Raw genomic sequence first — 25268 nt, 5'->3', positions numbered from 1 at the left:
TTATATTGTCTACAACAGAAATCGAGCTGTTTCCCAGGCACGTGTGGCAGGTGTGCTGTGGAGCGTGTGTGAGGGTGTGTGACCAGCTGTACCCTTGGAGATGTACCACCAGGGTGTGAAGGCCACAAGTCCCAAAGTTTGGGAAGCTGTTGATTTAGCATATGGTGGGGTTTGGGTGCCCAGGGCCTGAGGCCTCTCCTGGTGGGACCTCAATGTGTCTGTTCCTGCCTGGTCCCCAGCAACCCAGGAACAGCCCAGCGCTTCACAGCCTCTGCACCCCGTGACGGGCCCTCCCACCCCAAGGCCAGGGGTCCTCTGGTCCCCAGAAGAACCTCTGAGCCCAGCACACCCAGGAGCCGAGCCCAGAGGCACCCCTCCAGCCAGAGCTGTCCTCTCCAGCAGAGGAAGCCCAGCTCCCACCTGGACCGGGTGCTGGCCTCTGAAATGGGTGAGTCTGGGTGGCCAGAGCTGGGTGGGGCCAAACTTCACAGAGAGAAATATCAAAGGACAGGAGAGTGCCTTAGAGTACACAACGGTACACAGGTTCATCCTAGGAAAATCTGCAATTACAGATGGGGTGAACAGAGAGGAGAAAGAAAAAAAGACCTGTGAGCTGTTTCTCATGCTGGTAAAGACGCGTGTTTATTTATACATACTTAAAACAGAAACGGGACGTCCTCTAGGTGAAAGGCAGCCACCTCTTTTCCCTCAACATTGTGTCACGAACACCTTCCACGTCTATAAACTCTATGCACGATTCATTTTTTTATCCGTGTAAGATACACACAATCTTCTTACTGAAATAAAACAAACATACAGGAAAAAAATCATACATTAATGAATTTGAACACAGAACCCCAGAACTCAAGCCCCTTCCAGCCACCGCCCCGCTCCGGGGACTCACAACACCTCAGATTAACTCTGCCTCTTCTTTTGGTTCATCTTTAAAAACAAAAATTTAATTAAACTTTTTATTTTGAGAAAACTGTAGATTCCCATGCACTTTTAAGATTCAGTACACGAGATCTCCTGTGTCTCTCCCAGCTTCTCCCAGGGGTCACATCCCACACAGCCATAGAGCAGGGTCTCAGCAGCTGTCGGCATTGACAGCAATATCACCCTGGCCAGGAAGAGCCTCAGCTGGCCCTGCCGTAGCCACGCCCGTCCCCTCCTGCCCCATCCTGGCTCCCAGCAGCCGCTCACCTCTTCCCACGTCGATCATTTTGTCATCTCGAGAACATGGATTAAATGGAACCAGATGGTGTGCGAACCTTTTGGGATTGATTGGCATTTCCGCTTGGCGTAATTCTCTGAAGATTCACCTAGTTTGTCCCATGGGTCAACAGTGTCCTGTATATATTGTTGGGTAATGTCCCAAGGGCCTGTTGCTTTTACGAATGGGCCAGGGCCACAGGTGTCCACCTTGGTCCCTGTCCCCTTGAGAGGTCAGGGTTTGTCATGCTCTTCCCGTACACAGGTAAATGTATGACTGATTCCAGAGGGACATGGAGGTCCCAAAGCTTGTCCCTGAACAACATGTTGAGATGGTGACAGAGTAAGGGGGCCCAGGTGACCCCTTGGGACCTGGTAGTGTGCTAATGGGGAGGGGGCCTCTTGCCAGAGCAGCCCAAAGGCCCAGCACAGCACCCCATGCTCCCAGAATAGACCAGCCCTCTGGTCTGAGGTCAGCGGGTCACTGGCCACCTTAGGAACTTCTGGGACCTCTGCAGAGTGCCGTCTCCCAACCTCACCGCCGTGTTCCACCACATTCCACCCAGCCGAAGCTTCTGGTGGCCTCTCTGCCTCCGCTCACTTTGGCCTCTCTCTGCCTCCGCTCACTTTGGCCTCTCTCTGCCTCCTTAGTGAGCCCTGGTTCAGAGTTCGAGGGGCAAAAGCGGACTTCTGAGCAGCTGCTCCCCAGCAATACGACCAGCCTGCTCCCCACCCCAGCCCCTGCAGCTGCCCCTCTGCCCTGTGAATCTCCAGAGACCACTCCCAACCTCATCCTCTCCAGGACTGGGCGAGAGTAAGTCGGGCACTTGGGCTGTGTGGATCTCAACTCCGTGTGGCGGGGGCAGAGGTGACGGGGCGGGGGCCCTGTAGTTCACACCAAGGGGCCAGGCTGGGGCCAGGCAGAGCCAGCACAGGGCTGCTTCTGTGGGACCTCCTGGAATGGCCGAGAGGTTCACCTGCCTGGGGCCAAGACCCCCCCCCCACATCTAGGACGGGTCCACCCTTCAGGCAGGGGTCTTCTGCAGGTGGCTCGTTCGCTGCGTGAACTCAGGAGCCACTACACCTGTTCATCTCTGTCCCTCTGCTCTCTCTGTCCCTCTGTCTCTCTCTCTCTTGGTGTCTCTCTCCCTCTCCTCCCTCTCTCTGTCTCCAGCAGTTTCTACCAAGCTCCTCCTCTAGTGGGAGAGGGTGGTCAGCAGCCTGCTCAGGCCTCGCCCTCTCCCTCGTTGCTCTTGACCTGCGGTCAGGCCCGGGCCTTTGCTAGACAGGGTGTCTGCCTCAGTGTTCTGGGAGGTGGCTCCGAAGTCACCCCTGGGGCCCCATGGCCCGCTCAGTCATGTTCCCCGTGTGCACAGTGGGGCCCAGCCACCGTCGGTGGTGTCCAAGGCTGGGTTGACCATGCCGGCCCCTGCGTTCTCCCCGACGGCAGCCAAGGCCTGGAAGCGTTTTTGTCTGTGTTATGCCAGGCCCTGGGGACACGATGGTGGACGGGACCCTGTCCTTGGCCTTGTAAGGCTCACTGTCTCGTGAGATGGACAGAGGAGCAGGCCACCGCTCCCCAGCATGGGAGGTCCAGTGGAGAGGTCCCAGGCTAAGGCAGTGCCGGGTTCAAGCTGCAGGGAGGGACATGGTGTCAGCTGAGACCCAGAGGAAGATAGCAGGCACAGGGAAGAGTGTACGGAGTCCTGAAGGTGAGAGAGTGCCTGTCGCCTTTGAAGTGTTGTTGGTGACAGCTGGGCCCTCCAGTGTGAGCTGGTGGGCGCTGAGCAGACAGGGTAGGGGAACTCCCTGCTCAGAGCTTCCTCCTCAGAGGCCGTGGGTCAAGTCGCACTCTGGATGGGGGCTTGGCTCAGAGAAAGCACTGGTGGAACCCTCTGCGAGTGACTGGGGCCCATCCTGAGGACAGCGAGGGGCTGAAGGTGGAGTTTTTGTTTTAGAATGAGGCCTTGGGCCACCAGGGTGGGAGGAGAGGCTTCCCAGCAAGAGAGGACTGGGGGGCCTGGACTCCAGCCAGGGTCCAGAGGGAGAAGGCTGGTTCTGCTTCTGAAAGGCGATGTTTCGGCCATTGAGCCACAGGACTCGGTAGCTGATTAGGTTCAGGGTGATCAGGGAATCCAGATGGATCCCTCCGACTTCTGGATGCCTACAGCTACTGATGTACTGGGCAGGGATAGGGTAGGTTTGCGGGGAAGATGAATTTCAGTGCCAGCTGGGGCGCGGTGACCAAAGAGTTAAGTCAGAAGCCCCAAATCTTGACACAAACCCCAGAGAGGAGAAGTGATGCCCCAGTGTGTGTCTAAGTCCCAGGTCTAAGAAGGGGCTCGCCTTCCAGGGAGGGTTAACGGTGTCAGGAGCCTGGCTCTGGCCGCCTCCGCCCGTGGTTTGCCTTGGAATTGCCAACATGGTCTCCCTGGGGATTGCCACGGAGACCCAATCCCATTACACACAACCTGGCTGGGACAGAGCTGGAGAAAGGTCTCCGGTGCCACCTTCCACACTTACTGGAGACCTGAGTTTGCTGGAGGTAGCACCGGGAGACACCCAGGAGTCCAGGGGCCACCAGGCAAGAACTGACCCTGAGGGCAGTCCCTGAAAGCCACCAGAGCCAGTGTAGAGTGTGCATCAGCCCAGAGGAACATGCCGAGCCGGGCTACAGCGCCGCACTGTGGGTAGGGGTCTCTGCCGGCTGAGAGGTGGGGCTGGTGGCCATCGTGCTGGGGCAGCCTGTGGAGTAGGCCCTACGGTGCAGGGGCTGATGGGAGAGAGACAATAGCATGTGCTTCTGGCACTAGCACTCGGTGCCATAGCTGTGGGCAAGAGCCGGGCTGTGCCTGGGTCTCGCAGGGGTCATAGAGGGCGTCAAGGAGGTCAGGCCTTGCAGGTGCACCCTGCGTCTCCCTACCCGGGCACTTTACCCTTCTAGCTCAGCATGCTGGGCACACCTGATGTCCCCTTGTGTACGCATGATACTTTGCTCCCTCTGAATTCTGGATCCAGCTCAGTAATATTTCTGAGCACCTGTCTATAGGGTCAGGAGATGGGGACAGCTGGTCCTGCCTGCCAGTGGTTGAGGGTTGAGGACACAGATAGACAAGCATCTTCTGCCAGAAGCAGAGAGTTGAACATAGGAAATGTTGCAGCTGAACAAGGACAGAATGGAGTCAGGCCAGGTTACAAAGTTAAGTTCTCTGGAGAAGAGACGGGGGTGGAGGACAGCCTAGGGCCAGCGCAGATCAGAAAGAAATTGTAAAGTGGACCTTTGGCCCGTGCGTCCTCCTCATCACCACCTGGAGGACAGCTGCTCACGCCCTGCATGTTAGGAAGGCCGACCCCAAAGGAAGGTTCTGATTTGCTCACAGAATGCACAGGGACATGAACTCAGGTGTCCAGATGCGTAGCAAGAAAAGTGGATGCACAGGAAAGTTCTAGAATCATTCAGCAGCAGAGCTGGCCCCTGTGCCTGCCAGGAAGGGACAAGACCACCGTATCCAGGCAGCCCTCGGGCGCCTCCAGCTCCAGTCCTGTGCAGCTGTTCCGATTCTGTCTCTCCCCCGCCAGCCAGGCCATCCGCGAGCTGCAGGCAGAAGTGTCCCGGCTCCGTCTGCAGCTGGAGGACAGCCTGCACCGGCCACACCAGGGAAGCCAGGCGCACCCAACGACTGCCTGTGACCACCCCGCCCAGACTCAGGACCGGCCAGCTGCTTCCTCAGCCACCTGGGGCTCCCACTGTGGCAGGTGGGTGACCCACCTCTGTCCTCACCTCTGTCCCTGTGGCACCTGTCAAAGATAGATGCAGCCTGCCTGTGGCTCACCTAGACGCGGGACGCAGGCACGGCCCCTTCCTCTCTCTCAGTCCATCATTCATGCACTCTCACAGTTTTCGTGGTATAGTACTTGATGCATAAAAGAATGTCTAAGCTTATGAGTTAGTAATAAAGCATGAGGCAAAGTATATCCATGAACCCACCCGTTGCTGAGGAGCTAGACCTTTTTCAGGATTCTCATGTACTCATTTAGTGGACACGCATCTGTGAAGACAACTTATAAAATCAACTCACTTCTTTTGAGTGTTTCAGTGGAGAGCACTAGGCTAAGGGTTTTATGGACAGTATCTCATTAATCCTTCCAACACCATCGGAGGCCCGTGCTCTTATTATCCCTGTTTGACAGATGAGGAAACTGAGGGTCAGAGAGGCCCAGAGCCACTTTCCCTCAGACTGGCTCCAGAGTCTGATTTTGTCCTCTACATTTTCCTTCTCCCGTTGTGCAATAAACAGTTCTCCAGGTGGCCTATTTGTGGGCCATCTGTAAAGGCTGCGCAAAACCTCATCCAGTGACATTATTTCCCTTCCCGTTTGCTAGTAAATCCACAGAGCGGTTGTCCGGGGAGCCTGAAGGTGCAGATCAACCTGCAGGAAGACGGCGAGCCAGGTCCTCCTCAGTGCCTCGGGAGGTGCCCCGACTGTCCCTGAGTAAGTGAGTGCTGGCCAGGTCTGGTTTCTGGAGGCCACATCTTGGGCATGTTGCTCAGTGGTCATGGACCACAGCAGCAGAACTTCCAGGAAACCGGGAGGAGGTCCTTTGTGCATCCGTTGTGGCCGTCACCATGCTCTGAATTGTGGTGCGTGTCTGTGTCTGGCCCGTGCTTTGTGCGGGGCAGCCGTAAGGGCTCTGCGGACGTCACCTCAGGGACCTGCACTTCAGGGGTCATCCTGCACATGTTCTGTACGTAAGAACCTTGAGGCCTAGAGAGTGTGGGGACATGCTTGAAGGAACCTGGGTCTGGGTCCCTGGTTCCACCACGTTGTCACCACATCATCCTCTCTGGGTTGCTACTCCCTTGGAGCAGTTAAAGGGACACTGACCTTGCCGTGGTGATGACATCTACCTCTCGGGATTGCTGCAGAGACGCAGGGCAGCACCCCAGTGTGTCTGGACTGGCTTAGCGCAAGGCCAGGGTCCCAAGGTGCAGACCGTACTCCCCGGAGGTAGCTCAGGATCACAACCTAGGTATCAGCCCGAAGCCTGAGCTTGCCAAGAGCTCACTCCTCCAGCTGGACCTCACCTCTGCCCCACTGAATCCCCTCTTTCTACTCCAGGTTTGGATTCTGAGCCACCCTCCCCTCAGCTGTCATCTGGGAAGAACAGGAGCTCCGAAAATGGTCCCCGGGCCACTCAGGAGGGAATCAGAGGGGTAGGCAGCAGCAGACGTCCTGACAGGGTCTCCTTCCGGGGCCAGTACACAGGTGGGTGAAGCTGGGGCAGGTGGATGCAGTCCAGGGGAAGGGCTCTTCCATGGCCAGACCTTTTCCATTCACCCCTCAAATCTCATCTGCCATGTTCTGATAGGAGGAGCACCAGGGGCCTGACCTCTGCTCTGTTCTGACAGGAGGAGCACCAGGGGCATGGCCTCTGCTCTATGTTTTAATAGGAGGAGCACCAGGGGCGTGGCCTCTGCTGTGTTCTGAGGACACCAGGGGCGTGGCCTCTGCTGTGTTCTGATAGGAGGAGCACCAGGGGTGTGGCCTGTGCTGTGTTCTAATAGGGGGAGCATCAAGGGGCATGGCCCCTTCTGTGTTCTGATAGAAGGAGCACCAGGGGCGTGGCCTCTGCTGTGTTCTGATAGGAGGAGCACCAGGGGCGTGGCCTCTGCTGTGTTCTGATAGGGGGAGCATCAAGGGGCATGACCCCTGCTGTGTTCTGATAGGAGGAGCACCAGGGGTGTGGCCTGTGCTGTGTTCTAATAGGGGGAGCACTAGGGACGTGGCCTCTGCTGTGTTCTGATAGGAGGAGCACCAGGGGTGTGGCCTGTGCTGTGTTCTAATAGGGGGAGCATCAAGGGGCATGGCCCCTGCTGTGTTCTGATAGAAGGAGCACCAGGGGCGTGGCCTCTGCTGTATTCTGATAGGAGGAGCACCAGGGGCGTGGCCTCTGCTGTGTTCTGATAGGGGGAGCATCAAAGGGCATGGCCCCTGCTGTGTTCTGATAGGAGGAGCACCAGGGGCGTGGCCTCTGCTGTGTTCTGATAGGAGGAGCATCAGGGGCGTGGCCTCCCTGACATAGGGCTCTGTTCATTCATTCATTCCTCGAGCAAACCTTTCCCAGGCCCCCCTTTTATGGAGCCCGTGTTTGATTCTGGGGTGCCCTTTCAGCTCAGCCAGCCAATGATAAAGAGGTCTATGATCTCCTTTGCCACCTCATGTGTTGCATGAGCACTGAAGGGCATCTGGTTTGCCCTCTGATTGCAAGGGGCCTCTGCTTCTCATGAACTGGGCACCTGGCTCAGGTGACACCTAGTAGCACTTCAGAGTGCTTGACATTTGGAGAATGCACGTGCTCCCATCTGCATGAATGTGGCTGCCCAGCAGAGGCACCAGCCAGCCATCACAGTGAACTGTGGCAGCAGCAGGAATGGCCTCCCCTGCCCTTGGAGACTTACCAGGAGCCATCAGAGAGCAAGCAGTCCCCGTGCCCCTCACAGGGCTTCAGGCCCACAGAAGGGCTGTCCTTGAGACTCAGGGACCCACACAACAAAGGGTGGTGTGGATCTGAGAGCCTGCCCAGAGTTCTAGAGGCATTGAGAGCTTTTCATCTGCCAGTACTGGGTGGAGACCTCACAGATACTGCCCATTTAGTCCTCCCAGCAAGCCAGGAAACCACCCCCTGACTGTCCCCTCTCACAACCAATCAGAGCACAAGGGAGAATTGCCTAGGCCACTGAGGGCCAAACCAGCAGGGGTCCCCCCCCCCGGGAGCAGTGTCGTCTCAGACCTCAACCCTGCTTGGGGTGCTGATCACTCCATGTGGGGACAGCCAGGCAGCCACTCCTAGAAGCAAGGAGTCAGGAGAGAGCTCACCCCACACACTTAATGAGTCTTACACACTCGTGTGCTCACTCCTGTACATGGGGCAACTGTTAAGCCACTGGGAGGAAGGGGTGAAGTCCCCGAGTGGGCTCCTCCCAGTTCTGCACCCCCCACCCAGGCTGATGCCAACTGTCTGGTTTCTTCCCCAGGCCAGGAGTACCACCTTCTGTCCCCCAAGACTGCCCCAAGAAGCAGTGACTCAGCCTCCTGTCCCCACAGTCAGCCCATCAGATCACAGGAAACAGGTAAGGGATGGGACCTGGGGTGGCCACCCTGCAGCCTCTTGCTGTTGGGGGCCATTGTGGCTGGCCCTGTGGGCCTGCCCTGAGCCCAGCAGTTGGAGGGTGGTGGGCACAGGCAAGGATGGGACTTTCCTGGGTTTCTCAGCCTTGCCAGGTACCTGCCACCATCCTGTTGCTCCTGGAGCCACTGTCTGAAGCCACCTTCTGGGACTTTAAAAGTCTCTGAAAAGTCCTGAGGGACAGGCATGGCTGCCGACTGGCTGGCAGCGGTAGTTCCCCCTCCTATCTCCACCCCTCCCCCTTCCCCAAACACAACAGCTACAGGGGATGGGGAAGGTGGTGGCCTGAGAATCCAAGTGTCAGGTTCTGGTCCCAGTTCTGCCACTAGCTTGCTGTGGGGCCTTAGGCCAGGTCCTTGACTTTCCTGATCCTCAGGTTCCATGTCCTAAAGGAGAGGGTAGAAGAGACAGTCTCTGAGGCTTTTTAAGCAGGGACGCTGGTGGCGATGGAGTTGCCATCTGCGCAGCCCTCTGTGCTCTCTCCTGCAGTCTGCGTTTACCCTCACAGTTCAGTGAAGTATTGCATTATGTCCATTTTGAACCTCCTGAAATAGGCTCAAAGAGATGGTGCAACTCGCCCAGGGGCACACAGCTTACAAGTAGCAAAGACTTCATTGTAGGACTTTATGACTTGAGGGCCCCGACCTGCCCTCCATTCCTTCCTTCATTTACTTGGCAGCTACTCCTGCCAGGCCTTGCGCCCTGTCCCCAAGCAGCCAGTGGCAGAGCTGGGATGGGGCTGGGGGCAGCACTTGCTGGGCACAGGGGTTCCCCAGAGGGCGTGCGGGCCAGGCTGAGCCTGGGGAGAGGCAGGCGGCCCTGGAACCCACTAGATGCCTAGTTGGGGATTTGCAAGGGAAGCAGCGCCAATGCCCTTGCCTCTTGCTCCACGGGTCTCTGCTGACCCTGTCCCTGGAGGCCCGGACTGGCCACTCCCATGCAGGAGACAGACGGTAGGAGAGCCCAGGCCGGGGGTCAGATGAGTATTGGTTCCCAGCTCTGAGATCTTGGCAAGTGGCTCCACAAATACAGACTGGGGAGTGAACAGGAAGAGCCGGAGCCTGTGGGTGGGGCTGGGGCTGCAGGATGGCCCCCCACCAGCACCTGGCCCATGCAGGGTGCACTGTGACCATCCTGCCGGGTCTCTCTGTGGTGGCTCCTGACAGCAGCTCGGTGCTTTGGGGGCCTGTGGGGGGGCTCTGGGTCTGATGATCTAGACAGGATCCTTTCCTGTCCTTTTCCAGACACCACAGCTACCAGGGAGCTGCAGGGACTGTCTGCCACTGAGGCCCTCCGATGTCCCTTGTGTGGCCATGTCGAGTCCCTCCCAGAGGGAGATGGTCCTGGCTCTGGTAGGGACAAGTGCTCAGAGCCTGCTCGTGGCCAGACCCCAGCTCTGCTTACCCTGGGGGCCGGGGGTGAGTTTAGGGGGGTGGCATGAATGGGACCCCATGAGCTGTTCCCAGGGGAGGCCCTGCCTGGGGTCAGGGAGGGCTGTGCAGACCACCATCCTCAGCTTAGGACGCCGGGTGGCCAGCTGTGTCCTGGTGTTTTCCCACAGGGGCAGAAAAGGCCACCACAAGGAAAAATGTACCTGTGGCTTCCAGCCCCAAGCAGAGGAGCCAGCGGGTCCCCTCGCCTGCACGGCCGCCCCCTGGACTGTGGTACCTGGCAGCTGCGCCCTCAGCACCGGGACCCCCGGCCTTCACCTACGTCCCCTCGGTTCCCATCATGCCTTATCCACCAGCCACTGTGTAAGAACCCCCAACTCCGCCGCCCCAGCTGCTCCCGCCTCGGTCTCAGTCACTGAAGAAGCCCCCGATGTGGGGGCTGAGCAGCAGGCTCGGCTCTCCTGGGGACCATCCCAGGTGGCCACCTGCTGCCACACCTGGCACTCCTATAGTCACTCAGCAAACCCCAAGAGCTTGCTGGGTAGGAGAGTGCTCGGCCCTGGGGACCCAGCAAGGAAGGAGACTGCCCCCCCGGAGCCTCCTAATGTCCCCTGATTATACTCCAGGACTTGGCCATTTCCATGTGGCCAAGCAAGGCATGAGGACGCCCTTGTTTTTTCAATTGACTCCTGTTTTAGAGCAGTTTGGATTTAGGGGAGTTGAGTAGATAGAGCAGAGAGGTCCCACAACCCCTGTTGTGACATCTTGAGTGAGTATGGCACGTTTGTCACCAGCCAACGTTAGCATTGACGGTTGACCAAAGTCCGCGATGTCTTCAGTGCCGCTCGCTTGTCTTCAGGGTGGCCTCCAGGAAGTCCCTGCCTCTCTCTCCCTGTCATCCCCTCTGCTCCGCAGTCTGGCAGCTTCCCAGACCCACCTTGTTTCTGGGTGCCTGGGAGGTGCTCCTGCCAGGTGCTGGAGGACAGGCCACCGAGACGGCAGAGCAGCTGTGCAGTGGGGCGGCTTCGGAGCCAGGCGGAGCCGCTCTGGAGTCCCCTCTCCCACATTCGCCCCGTAGCCAGGGCAAAGCTACCTCCTCTGAGCCTCGGTTTTGCCATCTGTCCGTGGGGAGTGGTCTCTGCCATGTGCACTGTGTGGGGACAAGTGGGGTGTCAGTGGAGTCACCCCAGGTGCTGGCACAAGCTCATCACTGAATAAACAGGAGCTTTGTCCTTCCAGACGACATTGCTGTTGCTCGATATTGTCATTAGTTAGAAGGAAAATGAGCTCAGCAGCTTTCCTGCAGGATTGTGGAGGGAAGGAAGCCTGGGCCCTGGAATTAGGAGACCTGCCCAACTGTCACCAGCTAGATCTCTGCCTCAGTTTCCCCCATAGTGAAACAAGCCAGCCAGCGTTCAGTGGCCATGCTCTGGGCAGCGAGGACAGAGTCACGCTGTGGGCTGACGCTTGGCGGGAGCAGACACCCAGGTGCTGTCCACCGTGAGCCTCCCCAAGGAGGCTGGCCTGTGCTGGGGCATTTTGCCGAGCCTGGGCAGGCCCATAGGAGCCTCGCCTGGCCGCATCCTTCTGCATGCCCGGGGCCTGGCACAAGACTGCAAACCCCTGCTGGGTTCCTACTCGATGGCAGTAAAGGCTCTGCCTGGAACTGGTAGCCCCCCGGGCAGCCCTGGGTCTCCTTACTGCTCCTGAGGCCACCACCTTCCAGCTCAGGCCTTTGGGGAAAACTAGCCAGACAGTCAGCATCTCCAGCCTGGGGGGGCTATGGGGAGAGGAAAGCAGCTGGGGGGGGGCAGTGGTAGCCAAGGAACTTGGTAGGCCCCTGTGCCTCCGTTTCTTCCTGTGTGAGATGGCTTGTGGCAAGGATCAGCTGAAGGAATGCCCAGAAAGCCGGTGGTAGTGGAGGTGGCCAGCAACACAGTGCTCTTGATGCACAGGGAGCAGGGCAGCAGGACGGGGCGTGCTCAGTGGTGCCTGGTGCAATTTAGAACGTTCTTGGCCTATGCTGCCACCTGCTGGCCGCCGCCCCGCATCCCACTGCAGAGCTGTGCACCCAGAGGATTTGCAGGGGCTTCTGCCCTAGAGGGTCTTGGGGGAATTCTCTGGCAACCTGGCCATCCAGTAAGCAGAAGGTGGGGTGCGGGGAGCTCCCCAGAGGCAGGAGTGCGGGCTGCCGTCCATGCTTAGGCCAGAGCCGCTCATCAGCAGGGGCTGCTCCCTAACTAGCTTGTGCTCCAGATGCTCGGCGTCAGGTCTGGGGCGACTCCAGCCTGCCCCTGGGCCTCGGGAGCTGACCGTGACAGAGCGCTTCCCTGGCCTGGCATTGCGAGCTCCTGACTTGACTTCTCCCTTCAGCTCACTCTGGCCATTTTCCCCTCTGAGGGGGAAATCAGAGGCCTTGAGTGGGGAGGTTCCTGGGCCCTGCAGCCGGCCGAGCAGAAGGACCAGGTTTTGGGGCAGGCTGGTTCCACTGGCCTCTGCTCAGGTGTGTGACACTGTCCCCTCATTCACTAACTCCCGGGCTTCACTGCTCCTGAGGAGATGGTGCCGACTGGTGCCAAGGAGGCCAGCCCGGCTCTGCAGGTGGTTGAATTGTGGGAGGAGAGGACCAAGGCACCGGTCCCCTTCCCCCAGCAGTGTGGGAGGGTCCCCTGGCCGCAGTTCCTGCCAGCACTGGGCTGTGCGTCTTTCCTGCCTTCAGCCCTCCTCGTGGGTGTGCCGAGCACGGAGGGGTGTGGAAGGGGTCGGTGCCCAGCTGCCTGTGCTAATGAGCGCCCCCTCCCTCCCCAGGTACTTCGCACCCACAGCGCCTACCTCAGTCCCCACAGCCTCCTTGCGGGCACACCGGGGACACCGGCACTCCATCCAGCTGGACCCCGATGACCTGGAGGAGCTGCACTCGGCCCTGAACCAGGCGGTGCAGGCTGCCGAGGACGTGCGCTCCACCACCCGGAGGATGACCCGCTCGCTGTCGGCCGACCTGCGCCAGGCCCACGGCCTGCGGGACTCCTGCCTCTTCTGATTCCCCAGAGGCTCTGAGATGGGGAGGAGCCACTGATGCCCAGAAAGCCCTGCGGCCCCTCCTCAGGGGGGCCAGGACCTGCCCTGCCCGGTACCTTCAGATGGAGCAGCGTCAGCCTGGGAGGCGGAGTAGCTTCCCCGGGGACCAGCCCCGTCCACAGGTGCTGCAAGCAAGGCCACTGTACCCACACGGAGCCTCTGGGACTCTCCTCTCCTGCTCTGTCCACCTCCAGCTAATAACATGTGTCTTATGTCCAGATGGCCAGGCGCTCTTCATCCTGGGAGTCACCTTGGTCTTGGCCTCCTTACAAGGCCAGATACGTTGGGAAAGGCCAGGCTGTCTGGAGCAGAGCTGTCCCCTGCCTGTGACAGCCACCTCTGGGAAGGGCCTTGTCAGAGGCCTTGCTCCTGGCGACTGGGCAGTGGGACATTTGAGGACTCTGAGGCGTCTGAGCTCCTTGCTGGGCTGCAGGGCTGCAGAGGCCTCTCCCCCAGGCCTGCTGGGCTGAGGACACCTCCCAGAGCCCTGGGAAGCCACCCGCCAGTGGCTCTCTGCACCTCGCCCCAGGCCTGGGCCCTTCCTAGGATCTCAGTGGCATTGGACTGGTGACCAGCTCCCTGCCAGGCCCCAGCCGGGGCCCTGCAGCCGGGCTGTCGGCTCCCGCCCTGCAGCAGTGCCCTGGGGTTCTGGAATGTGTGTGCGCGGCAGACGTTTGTATATTTGAGGCATTTAAAAGTCTATTTTCGTTACAAGAGTAAATGAAGAAGAATGAATAATGATCTAAAAAATAGAAAGGACAACCAAAAAAGAACCACCCACATTCCCAAAATGGCCTGCGTCTGTGGTGTGTGTCACGGATCCGTGATTTCTAAAGTCAAGCGTGTGGCCGAGGGAAGACTTGACACCCAGCCAGTCCCTCCCCCAGGGGACCTGTTGAGTAAGAGTTTTCTGACTCTGCCTCCTGCTGCGGGCTTCTGTTCCTGCAGCTTGCCCCCACTTGTCTTGGAACCATAAGCCATAAACCTTGGCTGTTAGGCCAAGCCTCTTTACACTAAGCCCAGAGAGGTTATGAGATACACACAGCAAAAGCCTGAGTCTGGACTCTCCTTCCAGTGCTCAAATTTTTAGTAGTGAAACAACTGCTGTCTCCTGAGCCCCTGCTAGACTGGGACCTGAACTCCACACAGGCGTCCTAATGGGCAGTGACATTCCTTCGGCCTGCCCCACCTCTTAGTCTCCCCTCCCTGACCGCCAGCACCAATGTCTCATTCAGGTTTGAGCCGATCCTTGGCAGTGTTGAAAAAGGCCTGTCCCTGAGAGTGACCCTGAGCTGGACACCTTTCCTGTTGGTTCTGAGCCTCCAGATCTCGCCTTTTGGCGTGCCAGAGGCCATTTCTTCTGCCATGTTCTGGGGGCATCAGGATGGGGGGCGCCTAAGCTGGGGACCCAGGGCAGCGTCCCCAGTCTCAGTGCCATGGGCCCAGCCGTGTCCAGCTGTTGACGAGGGATGCTGTTGCCATGGCTTCTGGGAAGAGGGACAGCAAGGGTGTTGTCTTAGGAGGCTGGGGGCAGCGCTGGGCATGGGCATCCTGAGCCGCCCCTCGGGAAGGCGTGGGCAGCTGTGTGCATAGATCATTTAACCAATCCAGCCCCGACCTTCTCCAACCGAGAGGTCTGCCGCCCTCACATCCAAGAGTCCACCCATCGTGACTTCCTGGTGGCTTCTTGCAGGACTCCTGACCCCAGGTGCTCGCTCTGTCTGTACCCTGGGCACGGCCCTGACCTAAGGCTCCAGAGAGATGTGAGCTGGCTTCTGGGGAGTACCTTCATCTCCAGGTGTCATTGTCTTCTTTGGGGCCCTCTGAGGACGCTTCCAAGGAGACAGCAGCCCCTTTGGCTGAGGCCCGAGTCCTCCCGTCACCCACCCTGCCCGGCCCAGGTGCCGCCTCTTGCCAGGATGCCCTCTGTGGCCTGTGCTCGGGCCTTCCTGCCTCCAGCCTGGCCCCGCCCAGCTCATCTCCCTGGATGGCCAGGGTCCTTCCACCCCTTGTCCACCTCCTGTCGTCCTCATCCTCTGTCTCTGGTTCCTGAAATGTGTCCCTTTGGGCTTGCCGCTCCCAATCCTCCTAGATGGGCGCAGATACCCCTCCTAGGAAGCCCGTCCCCCTGCAGAGGAGCCCTCCTTGAGCCGGGCTCCCAGAGCACCGGGCCCAGTGACGTCCACCCGGCTCCTCCCGCCAGGCTGGGCCTCAGCCAGGCCCCACCCGGGCAGACTTTCCCATCAAGAAATGAGTGGGCATGAACGAACACACAGGTGACCAGCAAACTGTCCCAAGCAGAAACTTTACTGAGGCAGAGGACCGTGACCGAGGAGGCCGGTGTGAGGTGGTCACGGTGAGGGGGGCTCTGAGCTGTGACCCCCAGCAGGCGGCCCGGGGCTGCTGTCTGGCTCCTTCTTCCTCTCCAGCTGGTGCTGCCTCCGCAGTGGCTCACACTGGTCCTGGGAGAGGGCAGGGAGGGCCGCGAGTGACCGGGTGCAAGGCCTCCTGGGGCCGTGGCACCAGCCCCGCTCCTTGGCTCCCCAGCAGAGGCCCTGGGGCTGGCCCTGCCCCTGCGCCCCAGCTTGCTGGCCCAAGAATGGGGCCCAAGCTGCGGCAGCTGGTCTGCTCGGGACCTGTGGGCACCACTGTTTTGCTGATGCAGCTGCTGAGGCTGGGGTGGCCAGATGCCCGGTGGAGTCCCCTGGCCAGGGGAGGGGAGGGCCAGGCTGTGGGGCAGGAGGGGCAGCTCAGGTGGTGGGTCCATGAAACCCCGGGACCCACTACTGGTGGTCAGGGGAGGAAGGGTCTCAGGTGGAAGATGGACATCGAGGTTTTATTGTCACGGTCATGGAGATCTCCCGGGTCTGTCAGGTCACGCGTCACCAGCTCATGGGCTCGGTGATTTTCTGGATGGTCAGTGACACCTTTCAATTAACGCAGGTTGGAGGCAGGGGCTGTGGCGCCGTCGGGCAGCCCACCCTCCTGTTCAACAAAACTCGGGACCGCGGCCGGGGGCTGCGTGCCATTCGGGGCCTCACTGAAAACCATGACCCCAGTTCCCCATTGGCTGGGAGGTAGAAATGGGGGGCAGGCCAAGCCCGGGGTGTGGGAGGTGCTCATCGTCTCCTCCTCTCCACTGTGCGTCTTTCCTAGACCTACCACCCCAAGGTGTGGCCATCCTCCCCCACTGGCCTTTCAAGTCCTCCTCTCGGCTCCAGTGTCCAGCTGGATGCAGGGATGGTGACCCCCGGGCTCTCATCTCACACCCACTAGTCTCTGAATCTCAGCTGCCTCAGCTTGAGGGCAGGTTCTTACAAGCAGGGGACCTGCCTTGCTGTGCAGCCTTGGTGGGCAGCTTTCCCTCTCTGGACCTCTGGGGTTGCCCGAAATGGGTGCCCCATATTCACCTTCTTCCAGTCGGTGTACATGATCTCCGACTTGTCCATGCCCTTGCACTCCAGCGCCTCACGGAACCCTTCCAGCTGCTCAGGGGTGGCCTCGGGCTTGTTGGCTGCGAGGAGCAACAGGCAGGCCGGGTGAGGGCCTGGGTGAGGAGCCAGGGGCGGCGGGAGGCCAGGCAGGGCTGGGGCTCTGGGATGGGCCCCGAGGGAGAGGCTGGGGCAGGGGGCTCTGGGGCTGCGGGGGCCCACCGTAGAAGGACAGGCCCCGCTTGTTCTCGTCGTCCATCGAGAAGGCCAGTAAGTAGGTGCTGTTGAAGTCCTGGAGGAGGAGCTGGGCCATGAACTTTTTGCCGCTGTCTGCAGGACAAAGGGCCCAGGTGAGACCGGAGGGGGCCCCACTGCCCGTCTCTCAGACGCAGCCAGGTGGGAGCCCCACATAGGCCAGGGCTTCCGGAGTCTGTCCCTATGTCACCAATGAGGGACACAAGGCCAAAGAGGGGCTTGGGGCTGCTAAGTGTTGCCAGCTGTGTCCCGACAGCACTCTGTGGCATCTCTGGTGATAGTGGGGACGTGCAGGCTTCCACCTGAGCTTCCAGAGACTTTCAGAGGGTGCTTAAGAGAGAGGAGGTCTGGAGCTAGATTGGGATTTGAATTCTAATTACCAGCTGTGTGATCTCAGGAAAAGTCCTTGATGTTTCTGTTCCCCTGTTTCCTCATCTGATCTGTTCAAATGCCCTCCTGGGGTTACTTGTGGGCAGGAAACTGGCTCACTTCATAACGCATTTAAACAGTGCCTGTGTTTACTGCAGCGCCCAGGCACCAGACCTGGGGGACCTCGCAGGTAGAGCCGCCTTCTGTTTTCTGTGCCCAAGGTCTCCGGGGCCTCAGTCCCACCCTCCCCTGAAGGCTGACCACTCCCTTCCACCCCCTCCCACCTGAGGACAGGCCCTCACCATATCTGGAGAGGGTGGCATTCTCTCGATGGACCCACAGGACACTGGAGTTGTATTCGCAGTGGTCATCGCTAAAGCCAGATGGAAGGCAGGAGAGAAACAAGATGACCGTCAAGAAGGGACAGTCCCCACCCCAGGGCCATGGCAAGGGGCTGCTGGAGAGGAGAGCCGGTGGTCCTGTTCCCCCCGTGGGGAGGCGAGGCCCGGGGGGGGAGGGGCGGGCTTGAGGCCTCCGGCCTCTGGAGTGGGGCAGCGGGGGGCTCACATGCTCAGGTACTGCTGGAACAGAATCGTGTCCTGGGTCAGGTTAGGGGTGAAGTAGAAGTCGGAGGCCTGGACCTTCTGAACCATCTGCTTGAACGCGGGGTCCAGAAAAACTGAGCCGATGTAAAACCACCTGCCAGAGAGCTGGGGAGGGGGCAGGCGCAGGGGTTGAGCCGAATCTCTGGAGGTCGGCAGCAACCAGCCTCGGGGAGACGTGAACCTCCATTCTGCAAGCAGGGGGCTGAAGCCCTGGGGGGTGGGGACTGCTGGGCTCACCAGGTCCTCCCCCCGGTGGGCCTCGCCATGCTCAGCACAGAGCTCTCCCCTGCCGAGGGACTTCGCCTTGGAGAATTTGGAGGCAGGGGGAGGCGACCAGTGTCCCCCAGGCTGGTCAGAATCTCATCCCAGCACCAGAGGTAAGGGGCTGACCCCAGCCAGTAGAGAAAGAAGGGCCCGGAGAGGGGAGGCAGCTGCCTCTGGCCCCAGAGCAAGGCTGGCCCCGGCACTCACCCAGTCCAGGGTGGCGTTGGTGATGGGCTTGGCCGTGAGGTTGGCACATGCCGGGCTCTGAGCCTCTAGCAGTGGCAGGAGGCTCAAGACTGCGAGGGCCCAGGGCAGCACCATGCTGAGAGCAGGAGGCACCTGGCAGAGCTCAGGGCAGGAGGGCGCAGTGACCTTTTTAACAAATGTGGGAGGGGCTCTTGGAGCCACAAAGGTCAGCTCACGGCTGTGACCCAATCCTGCCGGTGGAAATCCCCGAAGCTGTTGTGAGTCCCACCTCCAAGGCCAGGACAGCGACCGCCTCACCTGCTGAGCTCACCCCAGCCCAGGTGCGTGTGGGGCTGGAGTGACATCCGACAAAGCTTGAGCACACGTCAACAGAGGGACCCGCTCAGCAGCTGCTCCTGTTGCAGGGACAGAGGAGGCAAGGCACCGAAGACAGCAGGGCACAGCTTTATTTGGCTGCAGCCAGGTTTAGAGGGCACAGCTTTGGCTGTAATCAATCAATCCCCTGAACCCCGAGTCCAGGGAGTTTCAGAACTTTATACCCAGCACGTAGGGGGAGGGGCTCAGAAGTTCACAGTCTGCCGAAGGTCACAGAAAGCAGCTTTTTCTTTCACTGTTCTGGGCAAGTTAACCCTTCAAGGACAGCACCTGAGAAGGGGAGAGCTTCTTCTCCCCTTTCTTTCCTCCCCTGCCAGCTATTACCGTGGAGCCCCATTGTAACTTCTCTTATCTTAGAAATGTAGCCATCTCTGTGAAGCCCAGCTTAAGGCCAGAGGCCTTGTTTGCACATTTCTACAAACTAGTACACTGGATACATGTTTGTGAAAAAACTAGTAGGGGGTGTCCAGCACCTGGAGTGCTGATTTCTTCCCGGCCAGTGGCCAAGTAAAACAGGGCAACACGAAAATAGGAAGTTTATCTACATACTCTTTTGCAGACAGTCCTAAAATCAGCCATGGTGGAGATTTCTGGAGAGGCCCAGGTAAGACTTTCGAGACTTTTCTGTGGAGAAACAGGGTGCACTGCATTCCTACTGCTCCCCAATTCTTAGCCCACGAAGCTTCGAGACTTGGTGGATCCAGCCATCAATCCAACACCAGAGGTAGCTAGAGAGTTCCTGGGGATGTGGGGCATCAGGTGCTCAGGGGAGGGCCGAGGACAATCGGACTCAGTGCCAACTGCACCTGGTAACAACTGTGAAGAGCAAAGGTTCAGCGGGACCCCCACGCCGCACTAGAGGCAGGGACTTTTCCAAAAGAGGTGACCAAGTTGGGTGACATCTTCAGTAAATGCATTGCTCAACCACCCCCCAAACAAAAAGCAGGGAATGATCTCCCCAGGGTCCCCTACCTCCTGCCAATGAAGCAGGCGCCCCTCTTTCACTACCACCCCCTCAATCCTGGGCCAAGGCCATGCTCTGCAAATATCATGGACTGAGTGACTCCTTCACTCCTTTGAATCTCTACCTCATGTGGCCAAGTCTTTATCCGTAGAAATACATCAGTACTCCCCAAAGGCATTATTATGGTGTTACGGTGTCCCTGCCAAGTTGTTTTCTTGTTCATTTCATATATGTTCAGTAATTTGTCACCCCTCCCCTTTGTAGTCAGGTTTGCATGCGAGGCCAGCACTCTACCGACTGAGCCCTACCCCAGCCCCACAGTTAGAATTTTTAAAGATGCACCGATTTCCATTCCCTTCCTATATTCTAGTTGAATATTGCCCTTTCTTCCCATCAATGGCATTTCGTATTTTTCCCTCTGCTGTTAAGTATCAGAGTGACCAAAACTGCCTTCTAAAATCGCTGAACTGCCCAAGAGAAAGAAAGTGTGTCACGTGCAGTGTCCTGTGCGTGACAGTTCATAGCAGCACATGTCCAAGGAGCCCCAAGTTAAATATCCAGATGCTCCTCACCAGGAAGACAGAGTGGCATCTTTCTACAAAAGAGAATTGCAAGCAATAAAAATAAACCAAATACTGATGCCCAAACAACTCGGACCAATCTCACCCACCTGATGCCGACGGAGCGGCCCACATTCCCGGGCCCTGGTGTCTGATGTCCTCTGTCTGCAGTTGTGGGGCAAAACGGATCTGTGCTGAGAGAAAGCCCACCGCGGTGGCCTACGACGGTAAATCCGTGACTGAGAGGGCCCCAGACAACTTCCTGATGTGGGGGTGCTTGGATTGTCACCGCAGCTGTCCCCACATCGGTATGTTTGTGAACTCATTGAACCATAAATGTGTGCATTTGATCAATTCTGATTCAGCAAAGTTGATTCTGGAAAAAACTCTTCCAAACAGAACAAAAGCAAGCCAAGTCCCTAACCAGGAGTGACTCCATGGGCTGGCAACGCCAGGCGAGGCTTTCTTCACGTCCTTGTCAGAACTAGACAACCAGAAATCCCGTTTTTCCCTCCCTCCCTTCCTTCCTTCCTATATATATATATTTTTTAATCTTTGCTGGGTGGGTTTGTGTCTTGGCTTGGCTTTGTTCTAATTTGAGGCTTGAAAAGAGAAAATGCCCTGGCTTTGAGCAGGGGAGACCCAGGGGGAGCGTGTCCAGGTGGCCTGTGGTGGGGGATGGGGTCAGGGGTCCCCGGCTGCTGCAGGGCCCTGTCTGCCTGCATGGAAGGACGGGGTGGCAGAGGAAGCGGGGAGGCTGTCGCAGGGGTCCAAGGGCGAGATGATGGGTGGCATCATGAGACTGTAGATTGCCAGGAGGCTGAGCTCCATATGGGGGCAGGACCACCGTTAGACCTGGACTAAGGGGGCTCCTGCTCAGCACCCAGAGATTTAGAAGGCCCCTTAGTGTGCTCTCTCCCCCCTCACTCTCTCCCCCCGCCCCCCACACACACTTTATTACATAGCACTTAAGCATGTCTCTTGGGATCTGGCACCTGGTACTGCCCCGAGTGGCCTGTACCCCTGAACAGCCTCTTTATAAGCAGCCCTGTTGAGGCCCTATGGAAACCACGCTCTACCCTCAGCGCTGTCCTTGAACCAACCTGCCACACCCTATCAACTGCCTGGTGGTTAGTGGGCACTGCTGCTGACCTAGGAGATGGCTTCAGGGCACAGGGAGGTCACAGCAAACTTGGTGGAACAGAGAAGATCAATTGGTGCTCGGACTCCTCTTCCTAGTCAGCTGTGCAATTGCATTATCAACTGTGCTTTCCCAATAATACCACAAGTCCCTTTGTGATGGTCAAGCCAAAGTGACTCCATTTTGTTTAGTAACTCCAATAGAAGGGTCGTGACTGGGGCAAGATGCTCTTTTCCTTTTGCTATAGAAACCTTTAAGAACACGGAACTCCCTAATGGGGCACTGTTTCTGTAACTAGGGTAACGGGGCTCTGTTTCTGTAACTGGGGTGACTGGGCTAACTGTGATTGGTTAGGCTTCCCTCCACCTGACCCCACTCTCCTGCTTCTGTAACCCGACTTGCTTACATTGGCTGGACCCTGAACATCCCTTTTGCGGTTTTCAGGCTTATAAGGAGCGCCCTTGCAATTGTTCAGGGCTGATCAGGGGAACAGCTTTATGTTATGGTCAGCCGCCACCGATGTGCTTCAATAAAGGCTTGATTCGATTATACGTGAGTGGTCTGGAAGTCAGTTTATGAAACCCCGGGACGAAGCTTTAACTATAACATCTGGGGGCTTGTCCAGGATCCATTTCTTCCCTACCCTCACGCCAAATTTGCCTCCAACGACGGGCCTTTGGACCTCGGCCCCGGAGTAGAGGGGAGCTCCTGAGAGACGTTCCTCAGCCTCACTCCAGGGGGGACCCCAATCCGTCCGAGGATGCTCTGAGAAGCCTCCTGCAGGCCTGTCAGTTCTGGTCCACTCCTCTGGGGACAAGGTCAGATTGGACGCAGTTGTTTACACCAAGTCGGGGACGGGACGAGATGTCACAGGACTAGACTTTGTCACTGTCTCCCTGGAGGGCTCCCTGTGTGACCTCATCTGTCTGTATCTGGGGGCAGGACGAGATGTCGTCTCTGTCCCCCGGGAGGCCTCCCTGCAGGGCCTCATCTGTTCCCAGGGGCAGGATGAGACGTGGTCTCTGCCCCACTAGAGGTCTCCCTGTGTGACCTCAGCGATTGTTGCTTGTCCTGTGTCTGTTCTGCTGTTTGTCGTTTCTCCAGCGTCTTCTTGCTGTTTGTCATTGGTCCAGTGTCTGTTCCTCGGCCGTTTGTCCTGTTTGTCTGTGCGAGTGTTGTGCGGGGCCCTTTTCTGGTTCCCATAACCGCTCTCTTTCATCAGGACTCCTTCGCTCCACCACATCATGGACAGGAAGCGCTACAGAGGTCTCTACCTGGACCCCTTTAACTTGTTTTCTTAACAATTTTCAGGACTTTGTCTGTTGGTTGGTTTTTGTTTGTTCCCTTTGTGTTCTGCGTTAGTTTCTACCTCAGTGTGTTTCTAATGGAAAAAAAAAATGGTTAAAACAGCTTTAACTGTGCTCACTACAGCTTGCATTAAAATGTAAAGTGCTGCCGACAGGACTAAAAGAATGGTCAAAAGTAAAAGCTAAAGGTAAAAAGAAAAAGGCATTCTAGAGATTGCCTTCACTTAGGAACTGGGCCAGGTGGCCAACAGGGTAGATCATGTCAGTTCCTGTAGAGGACAGATTAAAACTAAAGTGTTTCATAAAATTATTATTCCTAAATTGTATTACAACAAACATGGTTTTGTCTAGGAAATTTGGCTTTTGTCTCTCAGTATTTGCAAGCATGAATAACTCCCAACTATTAAAAAATAGTCTAAAGATTTTTCAACGTCAGGCTAAAAGTTGGTGGCCACCATCCAAGAAATCAGAAAAACCAGTTTAAAATGGGACCCCAACCTGGGGGACTCTCCCAAGGAGACCAATGGAGCTGCGTCTTTGGGAAGTTCCTCCAGGGAAAAATTAGCCCCCTTTGTTTGTCTATGTTCCCTCAACTCTTTTTAGCTTTCATGAACAGGACCACCTCAGGAAAAAGGTCAGAAAGGCTTATAAGATTCTATGTTTGTTAAATTCATGATTTCGATCTGACATTAGTAGATGACTATGTTTTTCTGATTACACTCTGCTTTATTCTGATGCCAGTTTACAAGGGTCAACTCTCAATCCAATAGGTTTTTTTTTTTTTTTTTTTATTAGCTACACATGATATTACAATGATCTTGGCAATTCATACATTTGTATCATTGGGGTATAATTTCTCATTTTTCTAATTGTACAGATTGTGGAATCACACTGGTCATAGAGTCACCTATATACATACATCAATCATAAGGTCTATTCTATTCTGCTGCCCTTCCTATCCCCCCTACTCCTCCCCTTCCCTCCCATCATTTCTCTCTATCCAATCTAATGTGATACACTTCCAATAGGTTTTTAAAAAATAACCTACAAGGCTTTTGTCTGTTTGCTTTGTGTGGGTACACCAGTGTACTGTCTGTTTCCACGTATCGCCATGTTTATATATATTTGGTAACAAAAATTGGTATTTGAGCTCATAAATTAGAATTAAATTTTTTTTAAAAATGAATCCAAATACCTTTGGTTAATATGATTTAAAAGATTCTATTTAAATTGGGAAAATAAATAAAAATACAACTGTCTTTAAAGTTACTAATACACAGTTTTGTTTCTAGGTGATCAAACAGATGTTAATAAAATGTTAATGTCTGTAAAGTATCTAACATCCATTGTCTCTAGGATTTTTCTTCAACAGAAAAAAATTACTAATCCTATTCAATGCACTTACTGATACCTTGTTTTTTAAGAAATATATGTAAATTACATCTGATATGTATGAAATTAATCATGGATGTGTTTGTTAGAGACATCTAATTGGTTTACAAAGTTAAAATGCTGACTGTTAAATATGATATCAAGTACTCTTAACTCCTTAAATTCCATAAGGTAAAATACTTAAACAATGTTGGTGTTTTCATAAATTAACAAAAAATTTAAAAGTATTTTGTGTTATCACAAAAACAAGGTTTCTATAAGTTAAAAGTCCAGCAGGTATAATTCTACATACAGGAAGTCAAAAGGTTTCAACTGCATTTCAATTAAAGTACTGTAAATAACAATTTCATCTTATTAAAATGGATTAATTTATCTAAATTCAGAAATTTATAAGGGTTATTTCAAGGTGTAAACAGAAAGAAGGATCAATGGGTTAAAAATTATTAAAAGGTTCTAAATATAAAAATATGTTTAGTTAAAAAAAATGCTTCCTGGTAAAAAATTCTTTATGTGGTAAAGTATAATTATAATACATCTAAGTAAACAATAAAAGGGTCTAATTAAATAATATGAAGGTCTATAAATAAAAGATGAATATTAAAAGGTTTATATATAACTAAGTTGATTATATATGTAACACAAATAGTTATACAAAAAAGTTATACAAGGTCTTTCCTACAGACAAATATTAATGTTCTGATATATTTATATGCTAAAATGACAAAAACTTCTAAAAATTACATTGTGTCTGTTAAGTTTTATTCTCTAGAGCAACTAATCTTGGATAAATTCAGTTTTCTACATCTGTAGCTAAACAGCAACTGTTATTTTAAAGTACTGCCCTACATTACAGAGTCTAGATTTTCCTTTAAAAGCTAACCTTGGTTAATATAAAAACATCAATAAAAGTGTGGTACATTACTCTTCTTTACAGATTAAATGTGTTCATATCTTTCAGTAAAGTCTTTAAGGTAAAAGGTTTAGAGAAACATTTTATCAAGCTGGAGTTCTCCAAACTAAAGTTGTCTGTAATGGTCATTTTACACTTATACTGATAATAGGTTTTATTGGGGATTTATTTATACTATTTGATGTTTTGTAACCAAACCTTATGTTACCTTTTACATTGGGATATAAATATTTTAAGGTATTTTAAAAAGTAATGAGAGCCTGATCTGTTTAAAGGTTGATATTATAAAACATTTTGCCACTTTTCACACAAAAGGAAAGTCAAGAGCTCTCAGCCTTTTCTTGATTCACGTTTCAGATGTATATCATATTGTGTTAGCTGACATTCACCCAGAGTCAGGAAACAATAGATGTAAACTTTACAGAATGATATCTAAAGACAGAGACAGAGATCAGCTTCAGAACTAAAGCACTTTACCTAAGATTTGTAAAGAGCCCTGTCTTACCCGAGATAAGGCTCTGCCTCCCACCTTACAGCATGTCACAATGACTTCCAAGTGGGCCAGATTTCAGTTGATTTGAAAAGATTGATTTTATTGGAAAGATTACTGTCATCTCAA

At 55.2% G+C, this 25268-nt stretch overlaps 2 protein-coding genes across 9 annotated transcripts in view; one reads left to right on the top strand and one right to left on the bottom strand.

Moving 5' to 3' along the window:
• Positions 1-13660, top strand: part of Akna (AT-hook transcription factor) — a 44301-nt gene extending 30641 nt beyond the window's left edge. For 5 of the 7 annotated variants that reach the window (XM_046451240.2, XM_046451242.2, XM_046451244.2 and 2 more), the window contains 9 exons: positions 240-448; positions 1864-2026; positions 4792-4968; positions 5596-5705; positions 6333-6479; positions 8249-8344; positions 9645-9818; positions 9962-10154; positions 12600-13660. In XM_046451240.2, the coding sequence (XP_046307196.1) occupies positions 240-448; positions 1864-2026; positions 4792-4968; positions 5596-5705; positions 6333-6479; positions 8249-8344; positions 9645-9818; positions 9962-10154; positions 12600-12831 (1501 nt within the window). In that variant the 3' untranslated portion in view covers positions 12832-13660. The remainder of the gene's footprint in view (positions 1-239; positions 449-1863; positions 2027-4791; positions 4969-5595; positions 5706-6332; positions 6480-8248; positions 8345-9644; positions 9819-9961; positions 10155-12599) is intronic. The other 2 variants (XM_046451245.2, XM_046451247.2) reach the window with 2 other exon arrangements.
• Positions 13661-15158: 1498 nt separating this feature from the next.
• LOC124097095 (alpha-1-acid glycoprotein) lies at positions 15159-18160 on the bottom strand. 2 transcript variants are annotated; one of them, XM_046451248.2, is made up of 6 exons: positions 18001-18160; positions 17492-17634; positions 17227-17297; positions 16523-16630; positions 16280-16383; positions 15159-15331 (listed from the first exon to the last, which is right to left on the bottom strand). In XM_046451248.2, exons 1-6 carry the CDS (start codon positions 18112-18114, stop codon positions 15221-15223), a joined length of 651 nt encoding a protein of 216 aa, XP_046307204.1. In that variant the 5' UTR covers positions 18115-18160; the 3' UTR covers positions 15159-15220. The 2 variants fall into 2 exon arrangements, with proteins under 2 accessions (XP_046307204.1, XP_046307205.1); XM_046451249.2 differs by lacking the exon at positions 15159-15331 and adding an exon at positions 15419-15796.
• Positions 18161-25268: the final 7108 nt, after the last annotated feature.

The sequence above is a fragment of the Marmota monax genome, unplaced genomic scaffold (genome assembly GCF_021218885.2).
Source record: "Marmota monax isolate L192 unplaced genomic scaffold, Marmota_monax_Labrador192_F-V1.1 WCK01_AAM20220418_F8-fsc00020, whole genome shotgun sequence".
Taxonomy (NCBI): Eukaryota; Metazoa; Chordata; class Mammalia; order Rodentia; family Sciuridae; genus Marmota; species Marmota monax.
The sequence above is the reverse complement of the archived record's forward strand: the minus strand, read 5'-3'. Positions and strand labels throughout refer to the sequence as shown.

Excerpts from the sequence above, each read along its gene's own strand:
- LOC124097095 (XM_046451248.2), bottom strand. The coding sequence starts at position 18,114 with ATGGTGCTGCCCTGGGCCCTCGCAGTCTTGAGCCTCCTGCCACTGCTA. Across the intron at positions 17,635-18,000 it reads CCAACGCCACCCTGGACTGG|CTCTCTGGCAGGTGGTTTTA; the intron begins GTGAGTGCCGGG and ends CCCCCTCCCCAG. Across the intron at positions 16,631-17,226 it reads TGCCACCCTCTCCAGATATG|ACAGCGGCAAAAAGTTCATG; the intron begins GTGAGGGCCTGT and ends TTTGTCCTGCAG.